This window comes from Astatotilapia calliptera, chromosome 2, assembly GCF_900246225.1.
Source record: "Astatotilapia calliptera chromosome 2, fAstCal1.2, whole genome shotgun sequence".
NCBI classification, from domain to species: Eukaryota; Metazoa; Chordata; class Actinopteri; order Cichliformes; family Cichlidae; genus Astatotilapia; species Astatotilapia calliptera.
The window spans coordinates 36387555-36408029 of record NC_039303.1 but is presented as its reverse complement, the minus strand read 5'-3'; the positions used below and the strand labels follow the sequence as shown (position 1 = coordinate 36408029).

General features: G+C 40.0%; 1 protein-coding gene across 5 annotated transcripts in view; it reads left to right on the top strand.

Moving 5' to 3' along the window:
- The window catches only part of enox2 (ecto-NOX disulfide-thiol exchanger 2), a 185929-nt gene that overhangs the window by 51648 nt on the left and 113806 nt on the right, over window positions 1-20475 (top strand). The window contains exon 1 of one of the 5 annotated variants that reach the window (XM_026146457.1): window positions 6280-6852. The exons of the other annotated variants lie outside the window; for them this stretch is intronic. Within the exon in view, the coding sequence (XP_026002242.1) occupies window positions 6831-6852 (22 nt within the window). The 5' untranslated portion in view covers window positions 6280-6830. Of the gene's footprint in view, window positions 1-6279; window positions 6853-20475 lie in introns of those variants that run through there. 5 annotated transcript variants of the gene reach the window in all.

Genomic DNA, 20475 nt, shown 5'->3' with positions numbered 1-20475 from the left:
GACATCAGATGACATCAGATGAACATCATTCCGTACGGACACTAAAATTGAATGAGAGCATGCACTGGCTGTTACTCATTACTACCGGCTGACAGGGGTAATTGAATTCTGCCTGGAAAACATTCACTTTATTTATGACGAGCATTTTCTGGTGAAAATGTGGACAGCAGAACAGAGAGTGTTCGTTGCAGGAGTGAGTTTGTTGTTTTGCATTTTTAATATCTCTAAATGTGGATGATAAATAAGAAACTCGTCGCTGATAATGTTGTGTTTGTGTCTGCTGATGCTCACCAAAGTATCTCTTAGATGTCTCCAAAGTTTTAATGCAGTATAATTTGCAGGTGTTCTGCTCTTGTTTTTCTTAACCTACTTTGGCATCTGAAGCTGGAAGCATACCCATCCAATATTTTCCAAAGGCTAGGCTGTAATCCAAATGCTCAAGAAAGACATGTTTTGTTATTACATATTATGACATGGTTCTGAAGTCTTTCCATTGTTACATAGCCGGCGTAATTCATACCAGGGTACTGGGTCAGCAGCCTAGCTTTACCTTTACTGGATCTGCGATAGACAGGCGACCTGTGTAACCCGCCTGTCACCCAGCGACAGCTGGACAGGCTCTAACCCCACTCTGGCTATGAATCGGGTAAGTGAAACGAAAAAGATGGATATGTTTTATTTTGAAAAAGTGGAGTTTCTATCTACAAAATGATAGAACACTGAGACTATAACTCTGCATACAATAGGAAATCAGTAAGAAGTTGTTTTTGTGCTGCCTGCAGTTTATATTCTTGGTAAACCGTACCTGCAGAGCGTATCTGTCATGTGGTGTGACAGTTTAGGTGTTTCTCATACTTGAAATGAATTCTACTTGGCTCATTTGAGGTATATCCTAACCAACATCCAGCAGCAGGTGAATTTGTGGATTTTATTGGCAGGAAATAACTGTATACTGATAAAACACTGCTGTTTGTCAAAGGCGAAATCATTAAAGCTGTTAAAAGAGTCACTGACAATATTTACTGATGCTAGAAGAAAGACAGAGTAGTAGTGCGTACTGTCGTAACTGTACTTGAATGAGCCCAATACCTTGTTTGTGGAATAGTGTTCTTCTGACTTCACAGTGGATGGAAAATTGAGGGCAATTTTGTGTTTTGGAAAAGGGTGATGGAACTCTGGCCTTTGGTAAATACTTTTATTTACCTTAGAAATGATTGTGCGATGGCAGTGGAAACCCAGGTATTGGTAGGGCAGAAGGGAAAATCATTTGACACAGTGGCTATTTCCTAAACGTATCTAGCTTTTATTGACCTGAACTATACAACCTCAATTTTGGCTTGTGTATATGCATGCATCTTTGTGTGTATGTGCATGTCTGAATACAGCCTTTCAATTCGAAACCTACGCAATGCAACAGTCCTGCAATACGCTTCTCCTTTTTGTTCTGCAGGTTATAGTGTTTTTTTATTTATTTTCAAATAAAACTCAACTGAAACATTAAAAAACCAATCAGATATCACAAAGAAGGTTTTGCTCTTGATAGAGGTGGGAAACTTGGTGTAAGGAACCTTCAGCATAAACAGACTAATTAAATAAATCATGACATGTATGAAACATCTGATGGGAATGTCAGCTGAGTTTCCTGACAGTATAGTATGATTGCAATGATTTTCCAAGCTCATACACCCACATTGAGAAAAGAACATAGAAAACATATCAGATTTTAAAAATGACACATCTTATTATTTCACGAAAAATAGATGTTTGATCAAATCAAATCAAAATTTATTTATATAGCACATATTAAAACAACAGTGTTGACCATAGTGCTTCACAGTCAATAAAAACATGAGACAGTTAAAACAAACAATAAAAGAGGACAACAAACAATAGGTAACAACGCAACAAGCTAAAACAGCCAACTAGACAGAAACAAAAGCCAAAGTAAAAAAATAAGTTTTAAGACGTGATTTAAAAGACTGGATAGACTCAGCAGTGCGAATATGAACGGGGAGGTTATTCCAGAGTCTGGGTGCCACGGATGCAAAGGCCCGGTCGCCTCTCGACTTCATTCGAGTCCTAGGTTGTGCTAGGAGCCTGTGGTTGGACGATCTAAGTGCTCTGTTGGGATTGTATGGATGGAGTAAATCAGAAAGATAACTGGGCGCTAAATTATTCAAAATATTAAAAGTGAACAAAAGAATTTTAAAATCTATACGATATTTAACAGGGAGCCAATGTAATTTGGCTAAAATTGGAGTTATGTGTTCATGAATTCTCGTTTGATAGCAGCATGTCTCAAAAAGTTAGTGAGCAACAGAAGGCTAGACAAGTAATTGGTACTAAAACGAAATAGCTGGAGGAATTAACTAATTAGATTTATTGGCAACTAGTCAGCAACATGATTGGGTATGAAAGGAGCATCTTAGAGAGGCAGATTTTCTCAGGAGTAAAGATGGACAGAGGTTCACCAATCTGCAGAAAACTGCGTCTACAAATGATGCAGCACTTTCTGAATAATGTTCATCAGTGTAAAATTGTGATGACTATCTCATTATTTAAAGTACATAATATATCATCAGAAGACCAGAATCTGGAGAAATGTAACAATGCAGCCTTTAATATTGGCAGCTTGAACATCTGGAATGGCAATGTCGATGCTTGAGTGCATCATACATGCAGGGAAGACCTTGAATATTTCACCAAGACAATTTTAAACCACATGCTGCACGTACAACAACAAAATGGCTTTAAATTAGAATTGAAGCATGTTAATCAGCAGACCTGCTCAAGGGATTAGTAGTACTATATGTATATGAAGTTATTATAATGAAAGCATTTAATGCAATAGCTTTATGGTCATTTTGAGGCTGTATATTACCAGTGCATTACCAGTGTGATATCTTGATCACTTTGGTATAAACTAAAGTAGAAAAGCTGTTACTCAGTACTGACTTATTGTTAGCAGCTGATTTGACAGCTCAGTAAAACATTCTCAACAAAAGCTGATATTATCTTTCTAATTGTAAGTTTCACGTTAGCTGAAGTGACTGGTACTTAAAACAACAGCTACAACATGAATGTTGGCAGGAAAAATGGTTACAGTTTTTGAAATTTTCCAAAATGAACACACTGTTGATTTCACCTTAAACGAACAGTAAACCTCAGGTGTTAACCATTAGAGGCTGAATCAAATGTACTAGTCAGAAAAAGGAGATGGTCTCCATTCTGGGATGATTGCAGCCTGCAGCTGTGCAATGGTCATTGGTTCTGATTGCCTCTGATGAACATCGTGTCCCAAGCGTGCTCAGTAGGGGACATATCAGGACTAAATACTGGCCAAAAAAGTCTGTGGTTATGGTCCTGTACAGAAGGACCTGCACTGCACTGGCATCGAAACAGTCGCAGACGTGGGGACCTGCCACAAGAATGGCACAAGGACGATGTTGTAGTACCTCACCTTAATCAAATTTCAAGCAGATTTTGATTAGATTAGGTGCTCCGCATGCAGCATGGCTGTACCCCAGCCTTGATCGACGAATGACAATGTTGTGTATACACTGTTTTAATCTTGCATTTATTTATTTATTCTTACTAGCATAAACAGTGGGCAGGTAATGTTGTTGTCTCAAGGGGGAGTGTTTGGGATCAGGGATAAGAGGATCAAGTGACCACTGCAGTCATACATTTCAGAAACATTCTCATGGATGTTTTTCATGTCTCTGTACACAGCTTGTGGCTAATTATGGAAGCATAATAGTGTTTGCTCTGCTGTTTTGCTTGGGTAATTAATCTTATTACTGTGTGTTGATCAAACCAAAACAGTGTTTACAGTCGCAGAAGTTTCAGTCATTTTTAACAACTAGTGCAACCCAGATCATGCCAGATCATCGGCATTTGGTGGGTGTGAAAGCCAGCAGGCACATATGTTGTCTGCTATTGTTAAAAAAAATGAGGACAGCTAAAAGGATAATCTCAATAAACACGTCGCTACTAATAAACACAAAACACATTAAGTGAACCTGAGGAGCACAGCTAATGCTATCTGAGGCAGCTGTTTAACAATCACATTGAAATGTACCTTGTGTTAGAGGCTTGCGTTCACTTAACTTTTAATAATTCTGCCCAAATATCATGGCAGTTTTTCCCAGAGGCTGAGAATTTGTTGGTAGTTTATTTCTGCACTTTAATGATCTTTCCTAAATTTCTCACATGCACGGAAAGCTGTGAAAGCGTAGCATGAAAGCATGAAGTTTTAGCTACGTTGGGGGAACTGCTCATACGAACGACAGTGAAGTTCACATCCTGAAAGGTCACCCAGCAACTCTGAAGTACATCTGATGAACACTTGGGGGAAAAGGCAAAGAACTGAAACCCACACAGACATTTGTCTGTGCATTTGCAGCTTTCCAGAGAACTGCTAATCCATGCAAAATGAGTGACTGAAGTCATTTGACGCAGTTAAAAGAAAACCTCTTCAAGTCAAAATTTGAAAACTGCTCATCCAAAGTGATTTTTAAATGGACACTGCATTTACTTGGGTCCCTTGAAATGCATCAGCTGAATGTCTCCATCCAGCAATTTTCTGTTACTTAGATGTTTAAAAGACTTCAGTATCCCACAAGTCAAAATTGGGTTAAAATTGAAAGATCTAGTAGACTTCCAGATCACACATAGCTGTTGTTTTAACTCCATTCAGATGGCTCTATGTTGTCATCACTTGCCTGTCTTGCAAGCAATGACAAAATGCAGGAATCAAATCAAATTTGTGTTAGCGCAGTTGTGTCTATTTGGTTGAAAATGTCCCCTTATAAATAAGCAACCCAACTGAAAGGGAAGCCAGAGACAGCTTTTGAAAAAAACAAACAAACGCATCAAAGATGAAAAATTACAGTATGAAACATACAGACAGTGACTGCAGCTTCAGCTCTTTGTATGTTAGAACTTCACTTTTCTCGGCAGCTGGCTGACGATGGACCAATAACAGCACCTGCAGAACGGTTGTAGCGCATATTTTTAACACTGCCCCCATCTGACAACAGGTGATCTCTGCAGGTAGATGACCAACAGACTGCTACTGCCACTGAGCCCATAATACTCCAAACATAAGACTTAAGTGAACTAATCAGCTGTTCGGCAGCCTTATATTGCTCATATTGGAAGGGTAGAAGGATGATTATTGTGACAGTTCAGAGGCCCAGACAAAGAAGCAAAGTGACAAACAAATAGATGGTGAATAGAGACAACATCTTTTTTGATGTTAAAAACTAAACTTCATAGAATGGGCATTCATGTGGCTGTTTGATCATATAAAATGGCAGTTAAATACTGAGTAGAAAATAACACGCACATGCACTTTTGAGCCAATCAGATTATCAATTTAAGTGGTCTTAAATTGTGCAGTAAAATTAACAGTAGCTAGCAGCACAGATTGTGTGGCTAACAAAGCCTACTTTTAGACTAATTGGTTAATTATTACAGATTTGTATTTAGTGAACATCTGTAAACATTTGTAGTCTGTTATGATGATACATAGGCGTAATAATAGGCTGTCCCCCTATCAGCCCATAATAATAATGATGATAATAATAATAATAATTTTGTAAATGGGGACTTCAGGTGTGCATGTTGGATATTTACAGCTCTTTGCATGATATATAAATTATGTAATAACAAATTGGTTCTAAAAGGGGTCTGTATTTATCCAGAGATATTCAGGGCTATATAAAAGCCAGGAAATGTAGAAATTTTAAATAAAGTCTAGTCCTCAGTGGGGTTGTTCACAAACACACACAAGCACACACACAGGTGGAGACATTTTTTACTTTATTAAAGAGATGTAGACTATTTTTCATATCTTCAGAAGCATTTCAGTGAAATGCACTTTTTTCCTGAAACCATCATGGAGACGCAGAGAAACCTTAGAAACCTGACTGGCTGTAGAAGTAAAGAAACTATATATGTGTAATTACTCACGATCACAGATTTGCTGAAAATCTCTTACAGAGATTATAGTAGCAAGTGGAAACCTGCACATTTTTAATAAGAGCATAATCACTTACTAGTTGGACGAGTGCTCTCTTAATGTATTTATTTTAAATCATAGAGATTATCTGCAGCTTCAGCAATGGAAGAGATGCTTCTCACCCAGTCTGCGTGCTAAGTATGGCCCTGGAACGGTAATCTCTATGCTTCTCCTCCTCCAACCGGCAAGCTGCAGAATGACACCTTCTTCAAAGCACAGCTGTCAAAAGTTTGGGACAGATTACCTGGCTTTCATGCGCATGCATTGCTTGGGTGAACCTTTAGGAGATTTTTAAATGCAAAGTTGGAAATGTGCATCTTGTCTATCTGGCATTCAGCTCAGCAGCCGGTGCGTGTTAGTGATTTCTCTTGTTCGCTTTGAGTGACTTGCCGTAGGGGGGGTAGTTCGGCTTCAGCTCTCCGTGAAAACATCATCATCTCTTGACAGCCCATCATAGCTCGGGCTCGGCTTTATAGCACGGTGAATAGCGGGAGTTTTGCCAGAGACGCTAGCTCCCACGGACACGCTCTCAACCTGAACAGTTCGCCTGCACGCTGCGTGTGTCGGAGGCGAACTGTAGTGTTCCCCTTCAGTCACCAGCCGGGCGCGTCGTGAGGGCGGGCTCGCCTGCCGTAGCTAAAAGGTCCCGCTTCGACTAGCTGCTCTCATTGCAGTCCAGTCTGCCGAGCGGAGCGGACTGACTGAGGAACAAGCCCCGTCTCCATTCAAGGATTTTTCCTCCACTTCATACACTTCGTCCTACAGCACAGGACCGACGGGAACCGCACACCGCCTTCTGTGGACAATGTTTCTCTTGCAGTACACAGGTATACACGCGTCAAGTTTTATTCTACTCCCGGTTATATTAACAGCAGAGATGTTATTTATTTCTCCCCATCTACTTATTCTGCTGCAGGCTACAGTACAGTGTATTGGCGCACGGCAGTTAGCGCACGTTTTGCCACATTTTGTCGCTCATCTGCGTTATTTGATGGAAGTTATAAAAGCAGGCTTGGAGATTTCCTAGCTGTGTTTAGTCTCTAATTGTCGGGCGTGTACCAGCTTTTGAAACCACAATAGAAGAGCCGTGCTGCCCGTCTCCACTGTGGCAGCGTTGTTTTTTTCGCGTGTCTGAGCATTTGATGTACAACGGGTGAGCTTTATAATGAGAAATGACCTGCAGTATTTCCCCGTGCGGATGTTACAGTTATCCCTGTAACGGAGTCGTAGCTCTAATCTGGACTAACCAGATATGCTTTTTTATTGATGGAAGTTTTCAGAATGGGTTGAATCCACGCTGACGCCGGATCACTGCTGTTGAATATCGCATATTTTCACATGCCATTCAGTCCGGTTTCTGTTGTGTTTGGGCAGCATCACCGAGCCTGGTGAGACATTATACTGGATGGGCCTATCTCGCAGGGTAAGCAAGTTGTTTGGTTTCTTTGCTGCGACGTCCAACAATTAGGATTTCCGTGTCATTTATTCCCGGAATCCCCGCGACACATAAGCTCTGTTTGAAATGGGACATTTTCTCTGGGCTCACAGGATCTAATTAAGCAGCGATGTTGTTTGAACTCTCACATTAACCTGCTTACTCTGCGTTATTCTGCCAGCCCTCTGTTTATAGTCAGGGTAAATTTGCCACAGATGTCCCACAGCTTTGTTGTTGTTGTTGTTGTTGAGTGTTCTAATCTTAATTTTCTTGAGCAATGACTTGTCTCAAAGATTAGTCTCGTGTCATTAATTTGCCGTATTTCCGAATGCAGTGAGCGTAGTGACTAAACAAAGCGGTTTCCTGTTGCCCACTGTATATGCAGGAGTAAAGCAAAGTTGGCACACCTGTGAAGAGCAACCATCAATCTGAAATCCTTTATTTAAACATCTTTTAAATGTTTTGGGGTGGTTTTTTTGTGTGGTTATTTTATGTCACTATGCAGTGATGAAAAAAAACATAAGTCTAATAAAACAAATGATTCAGGGGGGGCAGAGGCTAGTGCTCTTGTCCAGTGAATTAGAGGGTTTCATTTTTCCGTTATACTCTCTTTTATCTTGCACAGACAGACAGGATCGGTTCCCTTCTCCTATTTCCTCCCCTTCCAGAGGCACAAACATGCCTTGAATCAAATTGAGTGAATGGAGGTCGAGTACCTCCCTATGACCACTGGGAGAGAATAGGTCCATCAGGCCTTGTGACAGCCATTTACCTCCACACTGCTTTAGTCCTCTCTGATCAACTGGCAGAGCATCTTTAGATTGCCTTTAATGGCGTGAGGGAGGGGAGGCACTTTGCTCCCTAGATCTGTCAGAGAGACCGGATTTATAGGTTGTACATAGAGTGCTTGAGAAGCAGCTTAAATATTTCAGCTCTCTTTGGCATTGGATGATAGTGCTGCAGAACAAATTAAGACTGAATACAAAGTGGACTGCTGTATAATGCCAGGAGATTTAGCAACTTTGGAAACTCTTAAATTTTAATTGGTTGCTGCATGACAATTTGCAGTTTCTAAGTGGAGCTCTTATAGCAGTGCTGGCTGACGGAGAGAAAAATGTGACAAAAGACGGGGAAAAAGAAAAAATATGACTTATACGATTGGGAAATGTTTGATATAGTGAATAAAACGACTTCAGTGACAGCCTGACTAAGCAGGAATTTACTTGGTCTCGTCATAAATTGCTCTGTGTTTAGTAAGTTAAAACGTAGACATCACATAGGATGCTCTCTCTGTGCCTTAGCAATTCAAAGTCAAATCGCATGCCTTATAAGTGAAAAAAGGGAAACTAAGATAAATACCATAATAACTACACAGGACTATTAAGAAACTCTGTTGTTATATTTAAGGTGTGCTGGGCCTGGAAAAGTAAGCCAGCTGACTGGAGACCTGCTAGTTTATTAATCTTTGTGTCACAGAAAGAAGTGTTTGTGGCAATCACGAGCATATCAGTTTAAAATGGAAAAGCAATTGGCTTCAGTTTCATCCACTCATGCGATAATCTCAGAGAGTCATTTCCTGACTCAGCCGGCCCATTGGACTTCTGTCACCTGACTGCTCCGAGTTGCACTGACAGACAGGTAGGAAGCTCTTCATATTACTGATGAGGAGAGCTGTGCACTCAAAAAGTGTGAGTTCCACTTCAGAAGCTTTGGTAAAGTGTTTGGTGGTGTCTGTTGGGCAAATCTAGCTAGTCTGGGTAGTGCTGCTTGTACTGGCATTATTAATATGGCTAAAACATTTTAACTCATTGGTAAGAATCTATGGATTTTGTAGAACTGGGTGAAAAACCTCACTGGGATCCAGTATTATCTACTTCATGTACTCTGTATCACTGTAGTGTGCATCCAGTCAAAAATCGAATAAATAAAAGTAAAGCTGGCAACTTTATAGTTTAGAATTCTGGCTTTTTATATATAGAGAGAAATGTTACCATTTTACCTCACAGAATTATCAGTAAGTTTTTAAGATTTGTACTGTTCAAATTTTGCCAGGGGCTGCTATTAGATTTTGACCAGTGAGATTATGGTAGTGTGTGTTTTGTCATTATGGCCAAAAAAAGTGTGTGCAGAATTTTGACCTTGATATGCTCATGTCAAAGTGAAACAACTGGTTTCATTTTCAGCCAGAATTTCAAGGGTTTTCTCTTAAAGGATGTCCTGATGTTCCCTTAGTACACTACAAGAAATGCAGCTGCACTAGCTGTTTAAATCCTTCTCTCCCTAAACGTAGTCATGTGTTTGGCTTACAGATCTATAAAAGCGCCTACTTTTTCCTCCCCCAAAGATTCCCATTTACCAATACTAGTAGATGGCGTTGTTGCATTTATCTAAAGAGTGAAAAATATGGATGATCTAGAGAGACCTAACTAACCCTAGGTGTTTTTCTAAACAGCTGTTGTTTCCTGGGGTTATACTGCTACTTGTGACAACTGATAACTAAAACTAATTGGTAAGTTTTAGAGTGCAGAAATGCATAGAAGTTTTCCATAAACCTTATTTGTGGATAACAGTGTTTCATCCTTAACTTTCTGTCTTGAAACAACAAGAGCCATTCATTAGAAACACATTACAAAGCTCCCAATAGGAAAATGATGTATATCACCTTTTACAAGGTGGTTGGCTACTTTTGTCAAGTTATTTCCTTTCATTCGGTGCTATCACTCCTGCACCATCTGTTAGTCTGATGTTTAAGGCTGTTGGTGTGGTGGCTTGATTGTTCGCCTCACTGCTGGTCCTAAATCTCTGTAGCAGCCTACTGTAGTGTAATGAATGTTGCTAATTCCTGTGTCTAATGCTCACTTGTATGTGCCCTCCAGGAATCCTACTTAACTTAGTCTAAGTGTTCAGCCTCTGAATTACAACAGAAGTGCTAAAGTGAAGCTAAAAATCTGTTCAGGTTAAAGAAATGTATATTAGCTTGTGGAAGTTTCCTGTGAGGATCAGCAATGTTGGCAGCAGCCGCAGTTCAACCTGCCATCTGGTATTGAGTAGCTAAGAGAGCTTGGCAGCCTGAAGGCAACCAACTCGGGGGCTCCAATGCTATCACCGACAGAGCTCTTCATTACTAATCACTTTCAAGATAAGCAGCCACGCAGAGAACCTTGAAATTGGAGGTAAGGACTTTGCAACAGCAAGTTCAGGAGCTACATGAAAGATGAAGTGAGCCATCAGACTTATTCTACATTTAAAGTTTGTGAGATGGGATTGTGGCTGCAGTGCTGCTGATTTAAACCCAGCTGACAGTCCCTTTGAGCAGAAGACAAGAGAGTAGTGGTTTGAAGAAGCTGGATTATTCTGTTCACCAGGGAGATGCTGTACAACTTTTCTACATTTTCATGACTTCTCTCAAAAAACCTATACTGAACACTTACGTCTTCTGCAGTGGTTCAAAAATTCTGTGTAATTTGCAATCCCATGGGAGTTTTGGTAGGCTAAGCCAAAATTTAACAAAGAGATTGGATCCTGTCACTCAAATAATGTTCATGTGCACCCATATTTCACAATGGCTCGCTCTTAAATGTAAACACACTTTCACTTGTGCCGAATCAGTTCAGACCCTTCAAACCAATACTATTTGAACTGACATGGCCTGCATAAAGGGGGAAGTGTTACGGCCGCTGGCCTCAGGTCCCGTTTGTAAACACGTTTTACTGCTTTTGTCTTTTGTCGTTGTTTATGCTCTGTAACGTTGGCTTCAGCCCAACATAGTTGGTATTTTAAGGGGAGGGGTGTTACGGCCGCTGGCCTCAGGTGGCCCCGCCTTCCTCCATGGAAGCTACAGTGCTCCAGGACTCACGGGGGATTGGCTGGCCCGGACATATGCCCGCCCCAACTTCATGCGGATCCGAGCCTGTCAGACTACGCACACCATTGGCTGCCGCAGGAGCCTGGAGTACGACGGACAAGTGACACAGCTGACTGCAGTTAACTGATAGTATAAAAGGCTGAGGAGTCTTCATTCGTCGAGGGACTTGTTGATTTGAACAGACTGTACAGAGAGTCCCTCCCTTTTGCCTTTTGCCTTCTGCCTGTGTTTTGTGTTGCCTCCTGCGAGACGTTTAGTAGAGCAGTGCTCTACTGGTGTTATTAATCGTGGTGTTTGCTTAAAGTTTCTCTGCTGCCTAGTGAGTTGTTTCACTAACGGATTTCAGTTGTGTTAATAAACCTTATGTTTGTCTTGCTATCTAACTCCTTGGTCTCTGGGCTCGTTTATGTTACGTCCGCTGCCGCCTAGCAGAGCCGGGCCGTAACAGGAAGAAAGCAGTAGGATTAACAAAGGTCTGGTCAAAAGATTATGCACTGAAAGATAAATTCCAAGAGATTTAAACATGGCAGATATGGAACGGTGATTAATAACAGACAACGTAACTCAAGTTAAATTTATATTGTTCCTAACTTTTATATGTTATATGTGTTGCTTATAAGAACTAATTGGCCAACCTTTGGTTTGTGGACCTCGGCATTAGCTTTGTGAACTAAGGTAGCGGTCCCCAACTTTTTTTGCGCCACGGACCGGTTTATGTCCAACAATATTTTGTTGGATATTTTAAGGTGTTGCGGTTAAATACAACAAAATAAAACCAGTACCGCTACCAAAAAAGATGATTTATTCATAACACACGGGAAAAGACCCAGAGAAACAGAGTTAACAATAAAATCATAACAAAATAACGATAAAGATGAAATACCCTGAAAACCATAAATTTCACTCTCGAGGACCAGTACCGAACAACTCACGGACAGGTACTGGTCTTTGGTCCGTGGGTTGGGGACAGCTGAACTAAGGTGCACACACCAGTTATAATTGACCGGTTAAGCCTTTACAACATTAGGCAGCAGCATCCTAACAAATACACAAAAAGTTGTTTATATAGATTCACTGACTCACTGGTCAGGGACTGGAAATGGCTGATGCTCTGCCTGGGCTGGTGATCATCTAGTGAGTCTCGGATTTCAAGCTGATTTATTTTACACATTAGCATGGAACTTGTCATTAGCATGACATGTCCATGAGGAAAATCGTTTTGGGTACAAGACAAATAATGATAGCTCTTTTGGGATGTATCATTTCATAGTAATGGAAGATAAGAAAAGACAACTCTGACTGAAATGGTTGTACCTGGTAATGTGGTACTTCTTGGATAATAATCCTTAGTATTTATTTTTAAGGTATTTGTGCTGTATCAAGCAGGGCCAAAAAAAACCCCCAAAATACTTCAAAGTAGCAAAATGTATACCATGATGGATCACCAGAGGGATGTAGGACACAAATGTTGTACATCCTGGAAGTTAATTGTGCCCACTGCTCCTTCAGAGATGGTATTACAATAAATCATCTCCCTTACAATTGTACGATAAATCAAGCCACTAAATGTAACTTCTATATCACAGTTCCATTTTATTTGGATTTGTTTTTCTTTGAATGTAAGAATAATGTATTGCATATACTGTGGATTCATTTGGGAGGAGACAAAATGTATTAAAATAAGTTGCATGGTATTTATGTCCCTTTTGCTTCTGTCCTGTGAATCAGTTGTATAGGAGCTGACCCTCTTGGCCAAAATCTGTCCTTCACAGCATCGATATGTTTAACATTTCCCCCATAGCTTAGACCATGGTTCAGCAGTTTGGACCAAAGAACAGGGGTGTCCAGAGGTTGCTTGTCTGGAAAGCAGCCATCACTCTACTGTAATAGAGACTGAGAGCTTGGATTTATATGGCTCTTACTTTGGGAAGAAGGATTGGCTTAAGGGGGGGAAGGAGCTTGAAAACAAAATAGTACCAGAATGGATCCAAGAATGCATTATTAATAGGGTAGCTGAGGTTCTCTGTATTCTGTCTTTTAGGGGCATTTTGCTTGTTGGTGAAGCTCTACAAGTAATAACTGCGTTTTTATGGAATGATAGAATGGCTATGAAAGACTCGCTAACTTTATATTCTAAGCCATGTTTACATGATGCCTTTACCCTGTGTGGAAATCAAGTTGAAAGACTTGGGGTAACCCTGGAATTTTCCATTTGCAAGAGACATTTCTGTGGTGAATTTTTCTTTGGGGTGTTTCTTTCCATTTTGAATCAACAAACACTTACTCAAAGGTCCCCACTGTGTAGAACCTTTTCATAGCACCAGAGAAGAGAGGGGGGGAAACCCTATCTGAAATGGAACTAGACCAGCTGAAAAGTCGGGTGCTTGAGCTCAAAGGAAGCCCTGTACTTGCATGTTTACTGCACTGAGTCTGGCTAGAGTCAGACCCCCGCTGCTGGATAAATGCAAGGTTTTTTTTTTTCTGTACTCAGCACATCTTACTGGCCAATATTAGTTCTGTAGCTTTTTTCTTTTTTATGAAAGGTCAGCATTTATGGCAGGATGATACAACACCAGTGTAATATCTTTCTTTCTTTTTTCTTTTTTTTATACCCAGGAATGTGGTTTAGTTTCCAGTTGGGTTCTTTAAATTATAGCTCCATCTATTTTGGAACATTGGAATGACAGTTGAGGTCAGCATTTGGTTGAACCTAAGAACGTCAGCGACATGACTGGTGTGAGTTAAATTCAGGACGCGCACATAGATGGATTAAGTTCACAATTAGACCCTTTACTGGCCTTTTACTTTGGTTTTTAGGGAAATAAATATCCAAAATCTCAACAGTTTATCATTTGATGCAACATGTTGCAGGTTAAATAAGTTAAATAAATGCTCATGACATTGCATATGTAATCCACGTAAGCAGAGTTGGTCAGGATATCGTTAAGGTAAAGAGTCAGCGTTACTCTGGTAGAGTTCTTGTTATTTCTGAAGAGTTAAAGAAACAAACATACAGAAAAATAATCCAGAGTATGGACAAAGGTCCTCTATAAGGAGTCCCAAATTTGATCTCTCACTCCAACATCATTCTCGTTTTCTGTAAAAACACAGTGACATTGCTGCTGTTCATTAGCCCGATTTAAGAAAGCACCTCTAGTGTGGTTAAGGCTCAGATTACACCCGTTACCACACTGGCAAAGTGTCAACAAACATTCTTGTGATAATGTGAAAAAGGGGACTCAGCAGTTCAGCTTGAGCCATGTGAATTGCCACTGCACCTGTTCTTTGAGTTTTCATGCTTCTCATGAAAGGCGTTTTAGTGAATGCTGGAAAAATGAGCAAATGGAGTGTAACCGAAGCACATACCAAGCAAAATGGTTTATATTAATACGGTACATCTGCAGCAAGGTATGTTTTGTTTTGGCTATCCAGATGAGATGGAGAGAGCTGGAGCTGCTTTCAGTGCCAGCTTTAAGTGTAAGCATAGATCTTTGCTGTGTGCCATACCCCATCTCTGTTACCTCTGGAATATAGGGGTTTTTTAATAAGGGAGAAAAATTGCCAATTTCAATGCTTGATTTGAGAGCAATATTGGTGTTGATATGAGGTGAGAGTTGTTAGATAAAGGTCCAAGGACTGAAAAGCTTCTGTGTGAAGTCATAAATCCTCAGGATTGCCCATGAAACTGCTGTTTCAGTCAGACATTTAAGACATGAAAGAAGTCGATACCAGTGTCTTCATTGATGCTTGATGGACAATTTTTATTTGATTCAAATGTTGATAAAGACTTTTAAGGAATATCCAAAAGCAGGAATATGTTGGCTTTAAGGAAATGTAGCTTGATATGTCTACACATCTTTAAATACTTGTTGATTGTTTTCTGTCAGTCCCAGAAATCGATAGTTGTTTCTCTTTTTGGCTTTGCACAGTTCATATAGCGTTGTTTGCTGATGTAAATTCAAAAATTAATTAACATAATCATTCCTAGATGCTTAGTGGTGTTCGAAGTGGAAGCTGTGACCTTTCGGACATATGCTGACAACAGCTGACTTAACAGCAGGGCACTGAATACAGCCATTACAGACAGAGAGGTAATTGAATTCACAAATCACCATGGCTCTAGGTTTATGGTGGCATTGGACTTTATGGCTCATATGTCAGAAGCTGGTAGGCAGTTTGTCAGAGGAGGCTTGGTAGGAACAAGAAGGTGGTGAATGGACGACCATCTGAACCTCGCTTCAGGGTGGCTCCTAAAACAGCTCTTCCAAAAGAAATCCTGTTAAATATTATAGCTTTTTATATAGCTTATTGAAATGGACCAAAATATGATTCATGGCTTCTTTGTGTCCCGTTTTCTTTGATTGAAATTGTCCTTCTTACTGCCTTCTTGTAGTATTTTCCTTTTATCCTGCCCCTCGTTGTGCTTTATTTCTTCAAACATCAGCTTCTCCTCCTTTTTCGTTTTGCTTTCCTTGAAGGCAAAGTCAAATGTATCTAATGCAACAGGGTGGCTGATGATAAAGTGTGTGTATATGTTTGAAACTGGGTGTGAGGAATAGCTAAGAAGAATCTTTTCCCTGCCTTCCTCTCAGAAAGCTAAAACATACAGCAGGTTCTCAGTCATGCTTTCTGTGCCTGTCCCAACAGAAGTCGAAGAGGTGGATCGATATGAAGATTAATTATTGTGTCCATCTTGAGGGTTGCACCGATAGCCTGTATTTTTTCTGGCCTCTAGTGAGCACCCAAATGCTTCCCTTTTTGACGAGCGTTGAAGCTTTAGCTTGTTAGTGTGGTCTGTGGACCGAAGCTGCACTGAGAGAAAATTGGACCAGGCTCCAAGGGTAACTCGTTGAGGCTCAGTGCAGCTCAGCTTAGCACCATCACCAGGCAAACCAGGGGTCCCGCAGCATTTTCTGGGCTTATTGTAACCTCCTGGATATTAGGTATTAGGTTACCCGTTCTCTAAGGTATCAAAAGGGGAAGAATATCCTGTAGGCTATGGTGAAAAGATGGCTTTCTCCTGAGCTCACTGCATTTTTCAAGAAACAACTCCAGGCTAAGAATATTTATAATCTTATGTGCAAGCCCATAATTACTTGAAGTAGAAATGACTCCTTATGTACACTGCAGTGGATCACTCTGCTTCTAATTATTTAGCAGGAGTTTGTGCAATTTATCACTGCGTCTTTTTTTTTTTTAAAGCATTTTGATGTATTGTATTTTGAAATGTCTAGTATGTCATGTCAATAAATCAACAGCATGTGTTTTGAGTATAAGCCTGAACTGCCTATACAGGAAGAATTTGCCGACAGCAGAATGATAAATTTCCCTGTTGAAGTCCAATGGAGCGTTTTAGTTTGATAAAGAAATGTCGAAGATGTGTCATCAGATGAACTTGAATCAGTCACAAGTAGGTGTCACTGGGAGATGTCGGGAGCGATTATGTCGCTCCAAGCAATCACTGGTTAGACTGAGGAAGATGATAATGGAAAACATTGTCAACGTAACCAACAATCTATCTTTCGATTGAGTCCCCTCAGAAAGATTTTTGCATCCTTATGAGTTGATTGTGATGTGCTACCTTAATGGATTGATTTTTCCAGATTTAAAGAATGTAAAGTCCTAAAAAGCAAAAGCATGAAACAGTAAAAGTCTCTGGCTTTGATTTCATACTGTATCTAGTTTTGTCCAGAGCGCCCACGTAGTACCTTCTTGAATTGTACATGCAGGAGTCATACATTATGCAGAAGAGCTTGTCAAGTCCCTCACTTCAGTCTAATCTTGATTGGACTGTTCAGAATGTAATATAATGACAGTAATTCTGCAGTGTAGAAAAACTTGTCCGGCTCTAGTTAATTAAGGAAAAGTGTTGAAGTCTAATCTCTGAAGGATGATACAGTTAAAAAACGCTTACTTTTGTAAGTACATTAGTACTAAAGTATATTTTGTGTTAGTGACATGTTAACTTTGACATTACAATGTTTTGACTCTCCTTTACTATTCCTACTCAGAATTTCACATTATTTTGTGGTTATTTCACTGTTGCAAACTGTCATGCTTGTCACACTCTGTTGCATAGAAACAGAAAATATTGTTTGCGGGAACTTTGAGACACGGCGCTCATCTTTACTTGCCAGTCGACACACAATTGCACTTTCAAATCACTGCTGGAATGAAGTTGTCAGCACTAAGAATGGTGAGGACAGCTGAATGCGTGACTGCGCACACATACTTGGGCGCTTTGTTGGTGTGTTTGCTCTGTCTGTATCGAAATGTGTACTGTTGGAATCGAGAGCACAGCGTGTCAATCGCCTATTTGCGTTTGCATTCAGAGATTGAAGATTTACAGAATGGAAATAAAATGACTATTAAGTCACTATGTGTGAGGATGTAGCAAATAATTCTATTCACTGTTTGTTACTGTAACAATATATTGTTAATTAAATGCAAAGAAGTAATAAAAATAAAAAATGCAAAATTTGTCATTTTTGTCCAATGAACTGAAGTTTTATTCCATACTTGAAGAAAAGGTCAGTTCATGTAATGCGTCTGTCAAGAGTAAGAAGACAAATTATGTTCTGGATCTTGACCCAGAGTTTCAGCTGACCTTAACGGATACTACAATAATAAAAAGGTGTATAAAGCGTAAAATATATACCACAAGTTTCACAGGCGTGGATTAAACCTAGTCCCAGACTGAGAAAAGTTCAGTGAAAATTTCTAATGATCAAAGTTTAGAGTCTAGGAATAGGTTTAATTATTTCTTGGGCTCTTAAGTATAAGGGTGAGGAGGGTCTGCTAAGAGCAAGACCACTGTTTAGTATTTTCGTGATGGAACTGAAGTTCGGTAACGACTTGCACATTTTTCTTATAGTTTTAAATAGTCTGTCATTGCCCCCTCTCGCTTGTCACACCGTATTCTCTCCTTTTTTCCTCTGTCATCATTTTAGCCATTAATAACAGTGCAACTACAGTCTCCAGTCTGCATGCTCTGATGAGTGATGGATGGATAGATGGCACAAAGAGAGTCAGAAGAGAACAAAGAAAACACAGGAGTGGAGCCAGGCTCAGCCAAATCATAGCCTCCAGTGCTATCCTCTTGCAAGATCTATGGGGCTTCATTTGTTTGTGCCGTTTTGGTAATTAAACAGGGGAGGCCCACTCAGTGGAGTCTGGCTGCTGGCTTAGTTTCTCTACCCTAATCTTCCCATAAGACCAGATAATTAATGGTGGAATGGCAGGAGTGCCCACAGTCCTTCTGTTAATGGAAGGGATTCATCTTGTTTGCTCAACTTACTCCATGTTTCTTTATTCAGAGCTTGGCCATGGTGTCATCGCTTTGGTGGACGAGGATATCGAGACTTGGTATCTGTCCAGACATCTAATGACAAATGATAGTGTGGCAGCATGGCATAGACGGGGATATTTTCAGCCAAGACTTCTCCTTCATCTTTGGTGTCAGACTTTATCAGTGTTGTTTGTTTTACCCACATATTATATGGATCATGAGTGGAGTGCTTAAAGTTTATTTATAGTTTATTGCACATGTTAAAAGCTATGGTTTGTGACTTCACTGTGGCACTCAGCCTCAAGCCAGTTGGTTCTTCCCAGGGGAGAGAATCAGAGTAACTCACCATATGACAAGATGTTGTCCACATCTTGATGGTAATGCAGTGATTCTGAAATATTTATCTGCAACCGAAGAAGGAAATAATACTTGTACAAAGTCAAAGTATTTATTTATTTACTGTACTATAGTATTAGGGCTAGTATTTAGTTTCAATTTAGGTGCAAATTTTGATAACTTTATCCCAACTGTTCTGTTTTTTTCAGTTAGTTTCTTCTTTCTTTAACTGCAACTTCTACTTACTTTACTCTGATTCTTTTCATTAGCACCACACAAGGAGTGATAAATGGATCAGTATCAGCATTTCTAACTGTCAATAAATTAAAAGTCTAATAAAAAGCAGAGATGGGAGAAGCAAGTATCACTCAGAAGTAATGCATTTCTTGGACTATTTTCAGCTACGGGTTAATATGCATTTTAAGTAAGTCATGTATATGAGATTGGTGTGTTGCTCATTTATGTGTTGTTGTGAACACAAATAGGTCTGGTTACTGAAGATGGCTATAGCCGATCAGTTAAGAAAGAAATATTTATGGATTTTGATCTTAGTTTTTGTTCACAGTAAAAGCTATTTAAAATATTACTGAGCATTGTCTTTAAAGGCTGTGGTGGTTTTGTGTATGTTGTGAGAGCAAATTTGTTTCCCAACTTGATGTCATATTAATTTCTGTTTGTTTATTCATGGTCGCAATTAGGTGACACATTTTTTCTATGACTCAGATACATGCGTCGCCATGCAGGCGCACAAGATAAACAAACTGAAAATCTGAATTGGAAAACATTTTTTTAAACTTCTTTAATTTTATTTCATTCATTACTTAGATTTAACTTAGTGCTGGTCTCTGTGTCCCTGGATATTTCCACATTTAATCTGTATTCACTTCCTGTTATTGACAAATGTTGGACTGAGTATGCCCTGTGATGCACAGGAGGTGGACATGTAGCCTGCAGGTAAACAGAGCTGTGAGGAAATAAGAGCTATGCCCATGGTGGAAGTGTTCCTGTGGGCAACTAGCTGCTCAAGTCTCCCCTGAAGCAATATTTTGACAAAGGCTTTTAAAGAGCCGAGCTGTCAGCTTTGGCTTCCTGACCAGGCCCTCATTAGCTAACACCACCACCAAAAGAACAGGCTGATAGAGACGCCTCCTCAGCAGCACTCGAGAAAATGCCTTTCTAACTGCAAATTAATTTTGAATTGGGGATTCATGGGCGAGAACAAGGTGGGGAGCGCTGGTGAAGTGGGCTTCTCTGTATGAGTGACGTGTCACACAAATTCTCATTAATGTGGATCTAGCAGAGAACTTAATCCCCAGGAGCTGCTTAAAGGTAAACAGAACAGTATGGAGATTAGAAGCTGACATTTTTGGGGGGAGATCCTGTGCATTATGGGATTCCTGTGGGATTCCCGCTGGATGGGAGTCAGTTTCACTATTCATTACATGACTCCGACAGGACAGGGGAAAAAATCATTGGGAACCTAGAGGACAGGAATAAAGAAGCTGTGTGTCTCTTGCGGTTGCTGG